The sequence below is a fragment of the Globicephala melas genome, chromosome 15 (assembly GCF_963455315.2).
Source record: "Globicephala melas chromosome 15, mGloMel1.2, whole genome shotgun sequence".
In the NCBI taxonomy this organism is placed as follows: Eukaryota; Metazoa; Chordata; class Mammalia; order Artiodactyla; family Delphinidae; genus Globicephala; species Globicephala melas.
The window spans coordinates 18,678,718-18,699,631 of record NC_083328.1 but is presented as its reverse complement, the minus strand read 5'-3'; the positions used below and the strand labels follow the sequence as shown (position 1 = coordinate 18,699,631).

General features: G+C 43.0%; 2 protein-coding genes across 5 annotated transcripts in view; both read left to right on the top strand.

Annotated features, from left to right (window-relative positions):
• Positions 1 to 18,615, top strand: part of LOC115861121 (uncharacterized) — a 341,531-nt gene extending 322,916 nt beyond the window's left edge. For 2 of the 4 annotated variants that reach the window (XR_009558973.1, XR_011376722.1), the window contains one exon: positions 17,170 to 18,615. Coding sequence is in view for 2 of the 4 variants with exons in the window: in XM_070043558.1 (XP_069899659.1) it covers positions 8,673 to 8,839 (167 nt within the window). In the remaining 2 variants the exon portion in view is untranslated. Of the gene's footprint in view, positions 1 to 8,672; positions 10,450 to 17,169 lie in introns of those variants that run through there. The other 2 variants (XM_070043558.1, XM_070043557.1) reach the window with 1 other exon arrangement.
• A 98-nt stretch (positions 18,616 to 18,713) lies between these two features.
• The window catches only part of HS3ST4 (heparan sulfate-glucosamine 3-sulfotransferase 4), a 385,593-nt gene continuing 383,392 nt past the window's right edge, over positions 18,714 to 20,914 (top strand). The window contains exon 1 of the mRNA XM_060284437.1: positions 18,714 to 19,456. Coding sequence (XP_060140420.1) covers positions 18,729 to 19,456 — 728 coding nt within the window. The 5' untranslated portion in view covers positions 18,714 to 18,728. The remainder of the gene's footprint in view (positions 19,457 to 20,914) is intronic.

The window sequence follows — 20,914 nt, the reverse complement described above, 5'->3', positions numbered from 1 at the left end:
GATGAACAATACAATAACTGAAATGAAAAATACACTAGAAGGAAACAATAGCAGAATAACTGAGGCAGAAGAACGGATAAGTGACCTGGAAAACAGAATGATGGAATTCACTGCTACAGAACAGAATAAAGAAAAAAGAATGAAAAGAAATGAAGACAGCCTAAGAGACCTCTGGGACAACATTAAACACAACAACATTTGCATTATAGGGGTCCCAGAAGGAGAAAAGAGAGAGAAAGGACCTGAGAAAATATTTGAAGAGATTATAGTCGAAAACTTCCCTAACATGGGAAAGGAAATAGCCACCCAAGTCCAGGAAGCACAGAGAGTCCCATACAGGATAAATCCAAGGAGAAACATGCCAAGACATATAGTAATCAAACTGGCAAAAATTAAAGACAAAGAAAAATTACTGAAAGCAGCAAGGGAAAAACGACAAATAATATACAAGGGAACTCCCATAAGGTTAACAGCTGATTTCTCAGCAGAAACTCTACAAGCCAGAAAGGATTGGCATGATATTCTTAAAGTGATGAAAGGGAAGAACCTACAACCAAGATTACTCTACCCAGCAAGGATCTCATTCAGATTCGATGGAGAAATCAAAAGCTTTACAGACAAGCAAAAGCTAAGAGAATTCAGCACCACCAAACCAGCTCTACAACAAATGCTAAAGGAACTTCTCTAAGTGGGAAACACAAGAGAAGAAAAGGACCTACAAAAACAAACCCAAAACTGTTAAGAAAATGGTCATAGGAAAATACATATCGATAATTACCTTAAATGTGAATGGATTAAGTGCTCCAACCAAAAGACACAGGCTTTCTGAATGGATACAAAAAAAAGACCCATATATATGCTGCTTACAAGAGACCTACTCCAGACCTAGGGACACATTCAGACTAAAGTGAAGGGATGGAAAAAGATATTCCATGCAAATGGAAATCAGAAGAAAGCTGGAGTAGCAATACTCATATCAGATAAAATAGACTTTAAAATAAAGAATGTTATAAGAGACAAGGAAGGGCACTACATAATGATCAAGGGATCAATCCAAGAAGAAGATTAACAATTATAAATATATATGCACCCAACATAGGAGTACCTCAATACAGAAGGCAACTGCTAACAGCTATAAAAGAGGAAATCGACAGTGACACAACAATAGTGGGGGACTTTAACACCTCACTTACACCAATGGACAGATCATCCAAACAGAAAATTACTAAGGAAACACAAGCTTTAAATAACACAATAGACCAGATAGATTTAATTGATATTTATAGGACATTCCATCCAAAACCAGCAGATTACACTTTCTTCTCAGGTGTGCACAGAACATTCTCCAGGATAGATCACATCTTGGGTCACAAATCAAGCCTTAGTAAATTTAAGAAAATTGAAATCATATCAAGCATCTTTTCTGACCACAACGCTATGAGATTAGACATCAATTACAGGGAAAAAAACCATAAAAAAACACAAACACGTGTAAGCTAAACAATACGTTACTAAATAACCAAGCAATCACTGAAGAAATCAAAGAGGAAATAAAAAAATACCTAGAGAAAAGTGACAATGAAAACACAACGATCCAAAACATATGGGATGCAGCAAAAGCAGTTCTAAGAGGGAAGTTTATAGCTATACAAGCCTAACTCAAGAAACAAGAAAAATCTCAAATAAAAAATCTAACGTTACACCTAAAAGAACTAGAGAAAGAAGAACAAGCAAAACCCAAAGTTATCAGAAGGAAAGAAATCATAAAGATCAGAGCAGAAATAAATGAAATAAAAACAAAGAAAACAATAGCAAAGATCAATAAAACTAAAAGCTGGTTCTTTGAGAAGATAAACAAACTTGATAAACCGTTAGCCAGACTCATCAAGAAGAAGAGGGAGAGGACTCAAATCAATAAAATTAGAAATGAAAAAGGAGAAGTTACAGCAGACACCACAGAAACACAAAGCATCCTAACAGACTACTACAAGTAACTCTATGCCAATAAAATGGACAACCTGGAAGAAACGGACAAATTCTTAGAAAGGTATAACCTCCCAAGACTGAACCAGGAAGAAGTAGAAAATATGAACAGACCAATCACAAGTAATGAAATTGAAACTGTGATTAAAAATCTTCCAACAAACAAAAGTCCAGGACCAGATGGCTTCACAGGTAAATTCTATCAAACATTTAGAGAAGAGCTAACACCCATCCTTCTCAAACTCTTCCAAAACATTGCAGAGGAAGGAACACTCCCAAACTCATTCTATGAGGCCACTATCACCCTGATACCAAAGCCAGACAAAGGTACTACAAAAAAGGAAAATTACAGACCAATATCACTGATGACTATAGGTGCAAAAATCCTCTACAAAATACTAGCAAACAGAATCCAACAATACATTAAAAGGATCATACACCATGATCAAGTGAGATTTATCCCAGGGATGCAAGGATTCTTCAGTATATGCAAATCAATCAATGTGATACACCATATTAACAAACTGAAGAATAAAAACCATATGATCATCTCAATAGACACAGAAAAAGCTTTTGACAAAATTCAACACCCATTTATGATAAAAACTCTCCAGAAAGTGGGAGGGAACCTAACTCAACATAATAAAGGCCATATATGACAAACCCACAGCAAACATCATTCTCAATGGTGAAAACCTGAAAGCATTTCCTCTAAGATCAGGAACAAGACAAGGATGTCCACTCTCACCACTATTATTCAACATAGTTTTGGAAGTCCTAGCCACAGCAATCAGAGAAGAAAAAGAAATAAAAGGAATACAAACTGGAAAAGAAGAAGTAAAACTGTCACTGTTTGCAGATGACATGATACTATACATAGAGAATCTGAAAGATGCCACCAGAAAACTACTAGAGCTAATCAATGAATTTGGTAAAGTTGCAGGATACAAAAATAATGCACAGAAATCTCTTGCATTCCTATACACTAATGATGAAAAATCTGAAAGAGAAATTAAGGAAACACTCCCATTTACCATTGCAACAAAAAGAATAAAATACCTAGGAATAAACCTACCTAGGGAGACAAAAGACCTGTCCTCAGAAAACTATAAGACACTGATGAAAGAAATTAAAGATGATACCAACAGATGGAGAGATATACCATGTTCTTGGATTGGAAGAATCAATATTGTGAAAATGACTATACTACCCAAAGCAATCTACAGATTCAATGCAATCCCTATCAAATTACCAATGACATTTTTTATGGAACTAGAACAAAAAAATCTTAAAATTTGTATGGAGACACAAAAGACCCCGAATAGCTGAAGCAGTGTTGAGGGAAAAAAGTGGAGCTGGAGGAATCAGAATCCTTGACTTCAGACTATATTACAAAGCTACAGTAATCAAGACAATATGGTCCTGGCACAAAAACAGAAACATAGATCAATGTAACAAGATAGAAAGCCCAGAGATAAACCCACGCACCTATGGTCAACTAATCTATGACAGAGGAGGCAAGGATATACAATGGAGAAAAGACAGTCTCTTCAATAAGTGGTGCTGGGAAAACTGGACAGCTACATGTAAAAGAATGAAATTAGAATATTCCATGACACCATACACAAAAATAAACTCAAAATGGATTAGAGACCCAAATGTAAGGCTAGACACTATAAAACTCTTGGAGGAAAACTTAGGAAGAACACTCTTTGACATAAATCACAGTAAAATCTTTTTTGACCCACCTCCTAGAGTAATGGAAATTAAAAAATAAACAAATGGGTCCTAATTAAACTTAAAAGATATTGTAAAGCAAAGGAAACTGCAAACAAGACGAAAAAATAGCCCTTAGAATGGGAGAAAATATTTGCAAACAAATCAACGGACAAAGGATTAATCTCCAAAATATATAAACAGCTCATGCAGCTCAATGTTAAAAAAACAAACAACCCAATCCAAAAATGGGCAGAAGACCTAAATAGACATTTCTCCAAAGAAGACATACAGATGGCCAAGAAGCACATGAAAAGCTGCTCAACATCACTAATTATTAGAGAAATGCAAATCAAACCTACAATGAGGTATCACCTCACACCAGTTAGAATGGGCATCATCAGAAAATCTACCAACAACAAATGCTGGAGAGGGTGTGGAGACAAGGGAACCCTCTTGCACTGTTGGTGGTAATGTAAATTGATACAGCCACTATGGAGAACAGTATGGAGGTTCCTTAAGAAACTAAAAATAGAATTACCATATGACCCAGCAATCCCACTACTGGGCATATTCCCAGAAAAAAACATACTTCAAAAAGACACATGCACCCCAATAATCATTGCAGCACTATTTACAATAGCCAGGTCATGGAAGCAACCTAAATGCCCATCGACAGATGAATGGATAAAGAAGTTGTGGTACATGTATACAATGGAATATTACTCAGCCATAAAAATGAATGAAATTGGGTCATTTGTAGAGATGTGGATGGACCTAGAGACTGTCATACAGAGTGAAATAACTCAGAAAGAGAAAAACAAATATTGTATATTAACGCATATATGTGGAACCTAGAAACATGGTACAGATGAACCGGTTTGCAGGACAGAAATTGAAACACAGATGTAGAGAACAAATGTATGGACACCAATGTGGGGAAAGCGGTGGCGGTGGGGTGGTGGTGGTGGGATGAATTGGGCGACTGGGATTGACATGTATACACTGATGTGTATAAAACTGATGACTAATAAGAACCTGCAGTATAAAAAAAAACGCAAGTAAAACTGATATGCTAAGGAAAAAAAAGTCTCCTAAATCTTGTGAGAAAATGAATTTGATAAATAGCATTATTTATAGTATAATCCAATTTTTATTTATATATTTAAAAAGAAAGACCAGTGGCAATCAAACTGTTAACAATAGTTACTTAGGGCAAGTCTGCACTTTGGGATAGATTAGGTTCTGAAAGGATATTTGTCAGACCATATGTTTTCAACTCCAAAGCAACTAAGACAGATTTAAACGTGTGATCTCCACTGCATTTCTGCCTGACAGGAACGTGAATCAACTTCTTTGAAGCTTGAAAAGCAGGCATATTCTTCTCCCTCTTACACATATGTTTTCTAGCAGATTTATTTTCCCCAAATAGATAAATTTTGTCTTCCTTGGAAATCTGTTAAGGCAGGTATTTGTCTCTTCCTGCTTAATCTTTGCAGGAATCATACATCATTCTTCAGCAGTTTGAAGTCCACGTGTGCTAGTTTGCCACTCACATTGATGGTGTCTTGATTCAGATACGCTTTCAACCCTGGTGGGAATGATCCATGAGACAAAAGAGTCAGGAGTAGCCTGTTAAGACCTACTTAGTCCTTCAATTCCCCATATCAAGTCTTGTCAACAGTGAACACTAGGCGGATGGACGTCTGACTTCTTTCTCTCACTCAGTCAAATAGTTTTTCTCACTTCTTGATGAATATAGTGGATTTCATAGCCACAATCCTCTTTTTATCTCGCGCAATTCATTCTTACCTCAAAATCACTCACACTCTCAAATAATTCATGCCATGCACATATGACACCTTCTTCCTTCTCTTGCCTTTTATCTCCAGAAATCTCTTTTTTTCTTTTTTAATCATGTGCCCTTTCTTAGCAATTTTTTCAATATCCTTGCTGCTGCTCTTCTATTTCTCAGATATGATGGTTTCCATAATATTTGTAAAATATTTAAACACCAAGCATAAGCATGGGAAATACAGTGTAGACCGAATGGCAGCTTGAAGATCAGGGTTAGCAGCATCACATCATCCATCATTGGTGGACTCAATGCATTTCAACTTTGAAAAGTAGCTTTCGTGATATCTATGAGAATTCACAAATTCAATATTTGTTAATAGAGGGGCTTCCAATTACATCTGTATTCTCGGATTTATTTTTTGCTAAATTCTCTACCATGTATTCATATTTTATTTTGTAATTATCAAACCAGAAAACAACAGAAAAGAAAGATACCTTATAATTGTGTCATCTACTGGTGGGCTGAATGCATTGCATTTCTGTACATTTTTATCCTCTCATGAAAAATGTTTTTTGTTTGTTTGCTTGTTTGGATCTAATTATAGTTTGAGAATCCTTTGTGTCCAGAGAAACCACTGATTCTAGTCTTTTATGTAAAAGCGGGCTGCTTAATTGGGGGCCCTGCCAGGTTCTGGCTCCAGTTAGAAGCTCACACCCTGTGGAAATGTGAAGCGATATATTCCAGAAAATCAAAAGTCAAATCAAAACACCTCCCAACTATAGGGAATGTGAAAGGACTGGAATGAATAATTGAAGTTTAACATTGCATGCACTGAGAATCCATGATTATATAAATATAGATGGAAAACACATGTAAATATAAAGGAAGATATACAGTTAAAATATTGATTCAACAATGATGAGTCCAAAATTCCAAAGTTTATACCAGAAATTAAGTGGCAGCAAGGTTGAGAGGAGCTGAGAGTAAAAGCTGGATGAGTTATTTTGTACAGGAGGTGTGATGGTTAATCTTATCTTCCAACTTGATTGGCTGCAAGGTGCCCAGATATTTGTTCAGATATTACTCTGGGTGTGTCCCTAAGGGTGTTTCTGGATGAGATTAACATTTGAATCAGTAGAACGAATAAAGCAGTTTGCCCTCCCTAATGTGGGCCTTATCCAATCAGTTGAAGGCCTGAATAAAGCAAAAAGGTCCCTTCAGTAAGGGGGAATTTTTCCTGCCTTTGGACTTGAACTGAGACACTGGCTCTCCTGGGTCTCAGGCCTTCATAGCTGGACTAGAGCTGTACCGTCAACTGTCCTGCAGATCCCTGATCTGCCCTGCAGACCTTGGGATTTCTCTGTCTCCATAATCTAGTGAGCTGATTCCTTATAATAAATCTCTCTTCTCTCTCTCTCTCTCTCTCTCTCTCTCTATATATATATATATATACATATTCTCCATTGGATTAAGTAGAGTTTTGCCAAAAGAAAAGACTATCACTCTTTGGAACATTCCTGATTCCAGCCCAGGGTAGGGCCACAGGATATAAACAAGGACAGTGAGCTTGGTCCTTTGTGGGGAAGCTCAGTGCCAGGTGTGCCCAAGACCCCTCTTGTCACCTTCCAGGAAGAAAGTGTCCCCCAGCAATGGTGCCAAAGGAAGGGCTTGGTCTAGGGAGGCTCTTTGGGCCTACCCCCACCTCTTCCACCCCACAGTCCTCTCTCCTCTTTCCCCAGCCTGGGGCTCCAGGATTCAGTTCTCACATGGGGTCCTCAGCATCCCAGCCATCTAGGCCACAGCCCTGGCCCCGAGTTCATGGACACGGGCATGACTGCTCAAAGAGATGACTACCCATAGCAGCCAGGGTTGGCCAGCCCACCAACAGGGCCACACAAGAGACATCCCATACCCTGTTGAACACATGAGTGCCAAACTCAGAGACAACATTCAAACTAAACCTATATGTTGGCTTCCAGATTTGGTTCTCCTGTATATATATGGAGAGAGAGAGAGAGAGATACATACATACATACACACATACACAGACATATAGATAAGCCTGGAGCATCTTGAAGTGGCCAGAAAGAAGTCAGGAAGTATCAAACAACAACAACAAAAACAAAAAATGAGAACAAGTGGAAAGGATACAGGAGCCAACATGAAAGAACTCCCAATGACTAAAGTTGGAACATTTTCAACAACAAAATAAATTTATATAGGATTATAGTGATTGTATAGATCAAAGAATAAAATAAATATCTGTGAGTCCATACTGATGTAAGTAAGCAATTGAATAGACAAAAAAATGGAAGGGACGAATCTTCCTTAGATGAAAATTCCAATTAATAAATGTAAAAAATGAGAGAAATAGAAAATCACCATTAGACCACCACAATAATAATTGCTGCAGGTAAGAGCCACTGCTGAATGCTAAAACTAGTGGATGGAACTTTAAAGAGAAACAAGATATTTGCATAACCTCAAATATCTCACCCCCAATACTTATTAATTATCGTACTGGTTTTAACATATGTTTGCATAATCTTTGATAGTCTTCCCTCCAGGAAGTGAAACTTAATTGCTCTCCTTTTGAGTATGGCCTGAACTTAGTCACTCACTTCTAAAACATAGAGTCTAGAAAGAGAAAGAAAATAATTTTATAGTGGAGAAACCTGGCAGACACCACGTTAATCTTGTTTTAAGGCTGATATCACCAAGAAGTCATGTCGATGTCCTGTATCCTTGATAGGATGTGATGAGGAGAGCGCTTCCGTTGTGGTCGTCTTCCTCCAAAACCATAACCCCAATCATGAGAAAAACATTAGACAAATCCCAAACTGAGCGGTTCTACACAATACCTGTCCAGTGCTCTTCAAAAGTCTTGAGGTTGTGAAAGACATGGGAAGATTGAGAAACTCCCACAGTGTTGGTTCACAGCCTTGGGAGTTCCCGGGGGGTGAAATCTGAAACTAGCCCCATACACCGAGGGCAAGGAGAGACCAGAGAAAGAGGCAGCCACTCCAGCTTGGTAGGTGGCAGGTTCAATAAGCAAGGGAACTTACAAGGCTTGTTGTGAGTGGCCACAGTATGAGTAGATCTCCACACCTGCCCTCCAGAATCCTCCAAGTTTATACAGAGACCTTACTGGGGCTTAATCATGTTTACTGTCCAGATGGTCTCAACAACACCTTACCCTCTCAAGCCTGCATCCTTGAAAACGGCTCCAACTGTGGAAACAGTGAGCAGAACGTACATTCCAAGGACAGGGATGGGGGTGAGGGGCCTCCAGTTGCCAGGGTCCAGCTCCAGCCTCAACCAGCAGTCACATCCTCTCAGTGACGTCCTCCAACACACAGACCGGAAGAGACGAAGAAGACATGACAATAAAATACAACACAATTGGCTACTGGAACAGGAAAAGAATATTAGTGGAAAAATAGTGAAATGCAAATAAAATATGTGGTTTAGTTGGTAGTGCTCTAGCAAGGTTAGTTTCTTCGTTTTGACACATGTACCATGCTTTATGTAAGTTGTTAGCATTAGGGGAAGCTGCATGAAGTGTATAAAGGAACTCTCTGTGCTATCTTGACACGCATCTGTAATTCTAAAATTATTACAAAATAAAAACATTTTTAAAAACCCAGTGAGTTCATTGTAAATGAGTTCACTGACATGAATAACAGTGAGCAATCATTACTTCCTCCTACATGAGTCATGTTTTATGGCTCCTCATAATTATAGGAAGTGTATTTTGCACATTCTAACACTCATGCACATGTAAATATTTACATTTCAGATAGGTAAAGACATACTCTGTTATAAAAATTACTTCACAACTAGAGACTTCTTTTCTTTGTACATGGTAGGGCAGGGAAATACACAGGCTCAAATCTGTCACTTACGATGGAGATCAGATTACATAGTTACATTTATCTCTCCTTGCAATATTCCCTACTTGAGAACTTCATCTTAGTTTAATATCAACAAACCTAAGCTCCTTGATTAGTTCATGAGGTTGTCAATTTAGCTTTTTTATCAGAATATGGAAAGAATTTACATTGTAGCACCTGAATAAACAAAGTCCTTTTTGGACTAAGAAATTTATTTTAATCTTTCTATTTAATTCAAAAATCTGTTTCCCTTCTTAAAGGGAGACTAGTTTTTCTAATTACACATTTTATTTTCTCAAAGAAGGGTTTATGTCACTTTGCTTCCATAACTCCATGTGAAATTTAGAATGAACTTATCAAAATATACATAACGCATACTTACACATGACCCCTATTGGGATTTTGTTTGAAATTCCTTGGAATTTCGTGATTAATGGTGAGAAACTTTACTGAGTTTTTCATTCATAAATATGATAAATGAATAAATGTGTAGGTTTGTTTATTCATACAAGTTTACGCCTGTTGTGAGTTGAATTGTGTCTCCCAAAAAGATATTTTGAAGTTCTATCCCTCGGTACCTGAAAAAGGGAACTTATTTGGAAATAGGGCCTTTATAGATTTAAGCAGGTTAAGATGAGCTCATCAGGGTGGGCCCTAAGCCAGTATGACTGGTGTCCTTATAAGAAGAGGAAAGTGTCATATGAAGAGGAAAGTGTCATAAGAGACACACAGGAAGAAGACCATGTGACAAAAGAGGCAGAGATCAGAGTGACGCAGCTGCAAGCCGAAGACCGCCAAGGACTGATGGCCACTGCTAGGTGCTAAGGACTGATGCCACTACTAGGTGCTAAGAAGCAGCAAGGAAGGACCGCCAAGGACTGATGCCACTACTAGGTGCTAAGAAGCAGCAAGGAAGGATTCTCCCAAGAGTCTCGGCGGGAGCATGGCTCTGCTCACACCTTGATTTCAGACTTCTAGCCTCCAGAACTGTGAGAGAATGAATTTCTTTCTAAGCCACACTGTGTGTAGTACTTTGTTATGGCAGCCCTAGGAAACTAAAACAACGCCCTTCCAAAAAGTTGTATAATTTTATCAATAAAGGACTCACTTGCCTTTTATTGCGTTTATTTCTAAGTACTTAATGGATTCTATTGTGGTTCTGAAGAGTATCTTCTCTTACAATTATATTTTCTAAATGTATCTAGATTGTATATAAGAATGCTATTACTCTTTGTATTTTGAATTTTATTCAGCAACCTTGCCAAACTCTTTTGTTTGTAGATTTTCATACATTTTCTTTTGCCAACAAACACATAGTACGCAAATAATAATCATTTGTTTTTTGCTTCCCAAGTCTCATGCTTTTTATTATTCTTTCTTATCTTATTGCATTAACTGAGAACCCCAGCTTAAGGCTATTCAGGACCTGTGATGGCAGGTATACTTGTCTTGTTCCTGTCTTTAAAGGTTCAGCTCTCATATTTTGTAATGTCTCATTATAATGTTTGCTGTAGGTTTTTGGCAGATGGGGAAAAATAACTTAACCTTTCTCTTAGTCAAGTTACCTTCAATGTAGTTTGCCAAGTATACTGACAATGAATGAAGTGGGTGAGAAGTTTCACATACTAAAAATAATCTTGCGTTCCCTGGCTTAATCCAGTTTTCCCTTTATATGTGGATTTAAATGTCACTTCCTCTTTGAAGGCTTCTCTTTTGCCTGTATACTAGTTAGGAATCTCCAACAATGTGTTCCATAGTACATTGTATCTTCTCTCTTCTAAATGCCTAACTTTATTAAACTTGCTTGTGTAACTGTTTCTGCCTTCATGAGGACAGGGTTGTTGCTTTCTGCCTTGCTATTTTATCCTCCACGTCTAATCTAGGGCCCAGAATATACTAGTCTCTTGAAAATGACAACTGAAAGAATGAGTAAATGAATGAAACAAAAAGAAAGCAAGAAACTATGAAATTGAACAAAGCAGAATTAGCTGTGAAAACACTCATCCAAAGATTTGCGTAAGGTTTATGTCAATAAAATTACAGAAGTCCAATAAGAGATATAAAAGAAGATTGAATGAATGAAGATTCACTTTCTATATTTCTGGGTGGGAAAACTCCAACATTCTGGGTTTATTATATAACATTGGTGTTTCAAACTGTTGGGAAATAATTAGTGCTAGGGAAATGAAGAAAAAACTAAAGTTAGGTTCTCATGTAAGACTACGTACTGAAATAAATTTCAGATGGTTTAAACATTTAAGTGTAGAAAATAAACCAAAAAATGTACTAGAAGAAAATGTACATTTACATACTTTGGGGACATGGTTTTCCACCAAAGGTAGAAACTACAAAGGAAATAATAGAGAAATTGTGTACATACAAATGAAAAAACTTATGTAATCAAAAAACACTAAAAAACAATTTACTGATAAAGGCAAACTGGTAATTTAATAATTGGAATATATATGAAAGAGAAAAAAATCTGATATCCTTACCACATAAGAGACTTTTGTGAATCAGTAAGAAATAGCAACTAAGCAATAGAAAACTGATAAAAGTAAAAATAAACACCTTCACAAGAGTGTGCTCAGACTCAACATGAACACGAGTGGGGCTAAAAGTGTGTCCCAACTGGATAGAGTTCTCGGTTATTCTGGTGGATCTGGGGGACGATGCCCAGAGATGATTATACTTTTTAAAAAATTTCCCTACATCATCTCAACTTTTTTCCTCCCTACTTGATGCAGTGGTCACAGGACCAGGTCTGCAACTAAAGGGGCTAGAAGTAGGGATGATTCCTAAACAAAACACTGTAATTGTGCTTTTAACCTTATGTCAGACAGAATTCCTAAGGGCCTGATGGGGGCCCTTAGGAATAGTATCCTGGGGGGCAGGATGTACCTTCACCCCATCCAGCAAAACTGGGATTAACAGTGAATGTAGATATATTGTCTGGGGGGCAAGATAGCCTGCTAGCTCTGTGCCTGTTTAACCCTCACTTATCTGAATAGAAATGGAACAGAAGGGGAGGCACTTGCTAGACCAGCATTGCCGCCTGCAATCTAGACCAGCACAGGGGCTGAAACTACTGTCTTTTCAGAGGTGGAAATGTTTGGGTATAAATGGAAAAAGAAAAAGAAAAATAGTAGCTGAGGGAAGGGGAATCAATAAATAGGCTATGCAATGAGGGAAACCTAGTATTACATTAACACCTCCAAAGGGCTCACAGGAAGAGATGTTATTGTCTCTTAGCTTGATGATACCAGGCGCCTGAAGGGGTGAAGCCACATATTGCTGAGACCACTTCTGCTTCTGGAACCTGATGAGATTGAACGGAAGCCTGAAAACCTGAGTGGGCTGGCCCTGGGAGGCTTTTTCATACCATCTGATGATAGTTATTAATGACTGAGTGGGATTCTAGTAATGTGCCTGTATCTTTTGCCCTTTTTGATTGTTTTGCTCTAAGGGATCCATGTTAGAGGAGTAGGGGGTAGACTGTGATATTGTGACTTATAAAAGAAATATGTATTTGATCCCACCCCTCCTGACACAGAGTTCCTAAAACCCTTGGAATTTCTATGATAGGAGCAATAAAGGTGTCTTTTGTTATGTTAGTGAGGTGACTTTTGGAAAGCCCTTAGGCAGCCTAAAGATGGAGCCTGGTTGCCAGGGGAACAAACCATGTGATCAGAGGGTTGGAAATTTTGGTCCCTGCCCCCACCCCCTTTCCCTCCAACCTCCTGGGAGGGGAAAGGGGCTGGAGGTTGGATCAATCGTCAATGGCCAACGACTTAATCAATCCTGTGTAATTAAGCTTTCATAAACACCCAGAAGAACGGGTTTGGAGAGCTTCCAAGTTGGTGGACACAGGGAGATACTGGGAGAGTGGAGCACGCAGGGAGCGTGGAAGCTCCACCCCTGTCCCCCTGCTTTGCCCTGGGCATCTCTTTTGCCTGGCTGCTCCTGATTGTATCCTTTTGTAATAAACTGGTCATCTAGTAACTAAAACGTTTCTCTGAGTTCTGTGAGCCCCTCTGGCAAATTAATCAAACCCAAGGAGGGGGTCTTGGGAATCTCTGATTTATAGCCAGTGGCGACAACCTGGATTTGCGATTGGCATCTGCAGTGGGGGAGCTCTCGTGGGACTGAGCCCCTCATCTGTGGAATCTGATGCTGTCTCCAGGTAGACAGTGTCAGAATTGAGTTGAATTGTAGAACACCCAGCTGGCGTCACAAGAATTTCTTGTTGGTGTGGGGACTGCCCCACCTCCCAAAAATACATACACATTGGAATTGGTACCAGAACCTGTTTACAAAACTGTAAAAGATAAATGTCTTAGCTTGGGTTACCATAACAAGATACCATAGAGCACATGACTTAAACAACAGAAATTTATTTTCTTACAGTTCTGGGGGCTGGAAGTCTGAGATCTGGTCAGGTTCTGGTGAGGACTCTCTTCCTCGCTTACATAAGGTCCGCTTTTCACTGTGTCCTCAGACGGCAGGGTGTGTATATGTGTGTGAAGAAACAGACAGAGGTATCTCTTGAGCTTCTTATGCGGCCACAGTCCTATCCGATTCGGGTCCCACCATTATGACCTCATTTTAACCTTCCTTCCTAAGACCTTGTCTTTGGATATGGCAACACTGGGGGTTAAGGCTGCTACATACAAATTTTGGGGCAACACAGTTCGATCCACAGCAATTAACTGATCATTTCCATTCTTCCTTACTTGAGCTTCTTGCTCTTTTTCTAGCTTCTTCATTTCCTTTAAATCTTTCTTCTTTTTGGATAAGTATATTGAAGACACAATCTTTCTTATAAGTATTGCTGAATTCCACCCACGAGATTTTGTCATGTAGAGCTTTCAGCTCTAAGTATTTCCTGATTTCCCATGTGAGATCCTTTTCAATGCACGGTCCTGTACGTTCATAGCCATTATTATTATTTTTTAACCGTTTGCTCCTTTTATAAGTTACTTATAAGTAACGTAAGTATATAATGTTCATTTTTGTCACCACGTTGCTTTTGGTTGGAGCTTTACCTCCGGATTTCTATAGATATACCTTTTTATTGACAGGTAAAAGACAAAATGGGGAAATACATTTGCTGTATATGAGACAAAGGTTCTGTCTATACTGCTGGGACAATGTAGACTTCTAATCCATCATTCATCCACCTCTGTGAAAGGGAATTCTAATATTGGCTTGTGGAAGTCATTTTGGTCCACAGCAGAGGAAATTCATAATATGTATGTTTTCAACAGTCAGATAGCCTAGGTTGTGTTATATTCACAAACCAACCCTCCACGTCTCAGGAGCTGAGAACAAGCAAGGTTTATTTTTTGTTTATGCTACAAGTGATCAGGGGCTGGCTCTTTACTGTCCTTGCTCAGTGTGGAGGATTGAATAGATGGCAGCCAAGAGGGGCTCAAGCCCCCTCTTGCACAATTGCCAGGCAGGAAAAACATTCCCACCGGTAAATCTCCCGCTGTGTTTCAAACCTTCTTCCTAGAAGAGACAGTCTCACTTCCTCTTGCTTCATGAATTAGCCAACACGGCACAGAGTCACACCTAACTTCAAGGGGCCAAGAAAACACATGCCTCCCGTGGGCCACAGGAGAGCCGACAGTATTTGCTGAATGGCAGTGATGACAGCTATACACTTATCCGCCCCATTTATTGCCTTTTCCAAAGCTGACTGTTGCTTTTTGTTTGTTGTTGATTTTTAAAAAATTCCCTCAGTTACGTGAGTTATATACATCCTTCTAGTAAATTTCTTTAATAAAAAACTGAACCAAACCGAAGTTGGTCAGAGTTAGTTTCCATTGCTTAAAGAAACCCAAAAAACTATCGAAAGCTTTGGACTTGGCATTATCAATGCAACTGAGCAGCTTAGGAAAGTGAACTTGAGCTGACACATTCCGCTGGTTTTGAAGAAAGGGCACACACATATTTTTTACGGATAAGGTTTTAATAAGAAAAGAAGACCGGCATGGATGAGCCAATATTTAGATCCAAACAATTACTGGCAGCCACCACATGTCAGGCAGGGGGCCAGGTATTTTTGCATATGCTCTGTAAGTCAATTTGATTCTTTATAAAGACAATTTGGGGTGAGTCTTATTGTCCATAATTTATATATGCAGAAGATGAGGCTCAGGGAGGTGAAATGACCTGTCCGAGAGACCCACTTAGCTAGCAAATGACAGCTTTGTTTTAATTCTATTGTCTGACCATATGGAGATGAAACAATGATGCAGCGTGCATGTTTGAATGGTAGGTACTGTTTGGTTTGGCAATGTGACTGTGAGACACATAAAAGGTGGAAGGGCACCCTAGCGCAAAGGTAAAGAGGTTGGAGTCTATGAGTTCGGAGGCAGTGAGAGGAAGGGTACAGAGTCACTGAGGGCATTTGTAGAGCTCTGTCTCAGAAATACTGTGCCCTAGGATGAACAGAAACAGGCACATTTGACTCAAGGGAGGCCTGGAGAGCAGTTGGAGGAATATTGCAAAAATTCAGATAGGCCTTAATGAGCATGGGTGTTGGCAGTGGAAACAGAAAAAAAAAAAAATTCTATCTGGTCTCCAGATCCATTGGGATTTGCTGAATGAAGTCTGGGTTCTCCCTATGTAGACAGCTCCTGCTTTTTATTGTAGGTTTCTCAAGAACTCGCTGGATCAAGAGTATAAAAAAATAGACAACTGCCTAAGTGAGAAATCTACAAAACTCCTCTGGTCCCCAAATCACCTCTTCACCATCAGTTGTGGGGCTGACACCTTACCAGTGGGGCTCCATTCTCTCAAGAGTCTTTTATTAAAGTGTGACTATTTGGGGACAAGAGGGAGAAGGGATTCCGGGAAATTTCCTCCTTAGCATCGTCCAGGCAAGTAACATAAATACAGGGGGACAATCTGGGTGCCCCATGAAGAATACGGCATACGTGCTCCACCTAAAGGAGGCTTCTCAGCTCTGGCTGAGGGGCCCAAATCTGCTGGATCTGTTATTTCAACAGAAACCTCATCTCCAGATTTTTTTTTTTTTTGCTGGAAAGCCCTTAATATTTAAATACTGCAACTAGCTGAAATTTCTTCATATCACTGTGCCGGCCTTATTCAGCTTTACTGGTCACCAGTTTGCCACCTCTGGGTTAAATTTTAACACAGTTTTATCAAAACCTTGCCAAATGTGAAAAAGCACATCTTTAGTAAAACTAGGTACAAAGAAGGTTTATTTGAATTGCTGAGAGGGTAGATGGAAAAGTTTGGGCACTTGGACTACAGGGTGGCCCTGGGCCACATGTTGAGTAGCCTGGTGCCTGGGCCTGCAAAGGGAGATGGGGCACGGCAGCAGCAATATTTGCTGCCACTGGGGCCTCCTGGCTGACCATCCAGAGCTGGGCTTGGAGTGGGAAGAGAGATGGGCCAAGCTCGCGGTTTCTCCCAGCTCTAGCTGGCCCCTTCCCATTAACATTACAGTAATGCAGTCGTGTGGTGTTTGAAAAAAGCATCTCTAGTTACACGGAATGATTTACAGGACACCAGACTCTGCATTTCAGAGGTCTCCAGTGTACCGTAAAAAATATATTATAAAGGAATAATCTTTATCTGAACTAAAGCTGCAGTGAAGGAAACTCGTGTCCAGCTGAGAGCAGCAGTGAGCTTTGGTTCACTCAGGGAAAAGTCCGTGTTCTTCATCTTATTTGATTAACATTTGCTTCCCCTCTTTGGCACTAGGTATCTAGTTAATATTTAGACATTATATACTTTTTCTTTCAGCTGTTGTTCCCATTATATGATCAAACAAAACCGGAGATGCCAAACACATCTGTGAAAACAGACGGACCCGCCAGGCACCCAGCTGTGGCTGGCAGGGTAAATGGGGTAAATGGGACTCAGCAAGCCAGCCCCTGGGAGATACTGGCCCTGGGTGGGTTCAGGGGCAGCCCCTGTCCCCAGCAAGCAGAGTTGATTGCTCTGCCTCTCCCTCCCGTTGCAGACTCCCAATTCCCCCACTTCCAAGAAGCAAGGCTCTAGTTTCGAATCTCCCAAATCCTTCTGATGTTTACCATTACCTCCCCAGGAGAGGGAGGTGAGGGATGGAAATCTCGCTGAAAAGAATGCACTTAAAAAAAAAAAAATCAATGAAGCGATGCACAGACACCCTGCAACGCAACTTGTCTCTGCTTCTTAGATGTTTAGAGCGATGACGGTCTCAGTCGGTTTCAGTCCAGGGAAATCTAACTCCTTTCGCGGCAACGCCCCCAAGGGCCGCAGGTGTACCTCTGGTTAAGGGTGTAGAGAAAGGGACAGCCTCATTTTTCGGAGCAGAAAGCGCAGTCCCCCTGTGGCGGGACAGAGGCAAAAACTCTGTGGGTAGGGAAACCTGGGGGTTTGTGTCCAAGCTCAACCCGTCAGGAGCTTCAAGATGAGATGGGGAGGCTGGAAAGACGGAAGTTGGAATGAGAGAGCTGTTATGGAGCAGAAACCACTCCTGGACCAAAGGCAGGAGGATATCCAGGGTTAGAGAAGGGCGCGTCAGGGATGGGCCGAGTTTGCCTGGAGTCCCAGGGGGAAAGGGGACAGCGAGAGCTCGGTGAGCGGCACCGGCGGCGGGCGTCTGGCTCTATGTCCCTAAAAGTACTGGGAGAGGGATGCAGAACCCAGCGTCCCAGGCTCCCAGGGGAAGGGAAGCACGCGGGGTGCGGCGGGGAACACCTCCAGCGAGTGCTTGCCGAGCGGGGGGGCGGGGGGTACGATCTCCGCTTCCCCAGGTGCCCCAGCCCTAGCGCACGCCTCCGCTCCCGCGGCCCCCGCCCCCCCTGCAGGCGCGCGCGAGGCGCACTCCCCCTTCCCTCGGCGGCGCGGGGCGCGCGCCCGGCCCCCTCCGCCTCCCTGCCGCGCCTCTCCTCTCTCCCGGCAGAAAGTTAGCAGCGGGGAAGGAACTCTGGGCTGCAACAGCGCGCGGCGGCGGCGGCAGAAGCTGAAACGGGAGCCGCGGCGGAGCCAGGGAAGCTGGGGCGCTGCAGACGGAGAAGGTGCAGCCGGCGGGTCCGCGCGCCCCCCTCGGGCCCCTTGCCAGAGGCTGAGGGGGGTGGTGGGGGGCCCCCCGGACGCCGCGAGGAGAGCGGGGAGGGGGGCCATGCGGCCGGGTTCCCCCCCGGCGCAGCGGGACAGCGGCCAGGGCCGGGGGCGCAGCGGCGTCGCTTCATGCAGCCGGGGCGGCTGGGCAGCAGCGGCGGCGGCGGCGGCGGCGGCGGGGGCGGCGGCTGAAACCATGTCCGGGCAGCGCCGGGGGCCGCCGCCGCCGCCGCCGCCGCCGCGAGCCGGGAGCCGCGATGGCCCAGTGGTCCGCACCTCCTCCGCCTCCGCCTCCACCTCTCGCCGCGCCGCCGCCGCCCGGCGCTTCGGTTAAGGGCCCGCCGGCGCGCAAGCTGCTTTTCATGTGCACCTTGTCCCTGTCCGTCACCTACCTGTGCTACAGCCTCCTGGGCGGCTCGGGCTCCCTGCAATTCCCCCTGGCGCTGCAGGAGCCGCCGGCCGCCGCCGCCGAGCCCCCGCCAAGCCCGCCGCCACCCTCGCTGCCGCCTCCCCCCGTGCGCCTCGGCGCCCCCTCGCAGCCGCCCGCGCCGCCGCCGCCGGACAGCGCGAGCCGCGGGGAGCCGCCCGAGCCCCCAGAGCAGCCTTCCGCCCCCGGGGCCGACGGCTGGGGGCTGGCGAGCGGCGGCGGGGGCGCCCGGGACGCCTGGCTCCGGACCCCGCTGGCCTCTGGCGAGATGGTCACGGCGCAGAGCGCGCTGCTGGAGAGGGAAGCGCAGGAGTCCAGCACCACAGACGAGGAGCTCGCAGGCCGGAGGGCGGCCAACGGGAGCAGCGTGAGGGGCGGCGCCGTCAGCACCCCCGACTACGGGGAGAAGAAGCTGCCACAGGCCCTTATCATCGGGGTCAAGAAAGGAGGGACCCGCGCGCTGCTGGAGGCGATCCGAGTGCACCCGGACGTGCGGGCGGTGGGCGTAGAGCCGCACTTCTTCGACAGGAACTATGAAAAGGGACTGGAATGGTACAGGTAGGACCCCGAGCTCGGCGGATGGGATAGGCGCGTAGGGGAGACCAGCACGGGAAGCTGCCGCTCCCCTGGCCTTTGGGGATCCGGGCAGCGTCCCGAGAGGTCTTAACCCCGCGCGGGCTCTGCGCACCCTGGCGGAGCTGCTCTGGGGGAGCGGCGGAGAGGGCTGGAGGCTAGCCAGGGATCACTTAATTCTAGGGCGAGGAGAGAGGGGTCCCCCTGATCTGCCTGCCTCAGGCTCCTCGTCCAGGGAGCTGCTTTCCGAATCTGCCTAGTTCCAAGCCTGGGAATCCCCAGCCCTCGTGCCCCCGGGGTGTTTCCTAACCCAGGCTCTTGCGGGGCGGTGCGCTTCTGTGCTGGGGACGCTGAGGAATGGACAGGACAGCTAGATTGACCAGAGGGCTTTGGGATCCCCTGGAATCTCTCAAAATCGCCCTCAGACGCATTTGCGTGGCTGGAATCCAGTGTTTTCAGTTCAGAGCAAAATGAACAGGGAACAGTTAAAGGGATGATGCTGGCGAGTTCGGGCTTTCTAGTAAAAACTCAGGATGTCCCCCGTCTCCAGAACTTTCTATCCCTCTTGGGCTGCATGAACACTGGGTTGATTTTGCATCAGGAGTATCCGTGCCTACATGACAGTTGGTGCCCTAAGAGTTTTCATACCCTGCACCTGTGCCCTTTCTAACCTGTGCCTCCTTTGCAACATATTGGAGCTTGTATCTAGTGAGTTGTTTGTTCATCTCCCTCCTTTTCCACCGTCTGCCAGCGTTGAGGGAAAGGGAGAAGAGAGGAGTAGTAAGTTAAGTGTGGGTAAAATAAATTAATAATCCAGCGTCGTACCCCCGCCCCCTCCTTTCCTCTTGTTTTTTAATTTCTCTGGAAAACAGATCTGGATGGCTGGCCCCATCTCGGTTGTATCTCAGTAATTAATTGCAATTGTCAACCAGAAACACAGGCTTTGTCAGTTAAAGTGATGTTATCATCTTAGCAGAGCCAATAGGTAAAATAAGGATTGTTTCCTGACAAGTCGCCTTCTTGTTGAAGAGATGTGCTTTCTAAGTTTAAATTACAGCCTAGGAAAGTTTTAGAAATAACTTAACTTTGGAAATATATGATAAATGTGTGTATTGTGATTGATTTCTTTCTGTTTTAAAAATATGCCTTATGCTTTCAAAGCTTGAGAGAAGTACACTTGGGGATGAACATTCCAGCACATTAAACCGAAACAGCAAATGCGACTGTTCATGTCTTGTCTGTTTCAACAGAGAGAACTAATTGCGATATTTTAGGAGGCTTCAAACAGCCCCTTCCTATCAAAATAAAAAACAGCAAATGCCTAATTTAACTGGAAAATCAGTATTTATAACATGACAAGCCATGGCTTCCAGTTTGCAATTATAATTAAAAAGGTGTTAGTGCAACAACAGCAAAAAAAAAAAAAAAAAAAAAAAAAAACCT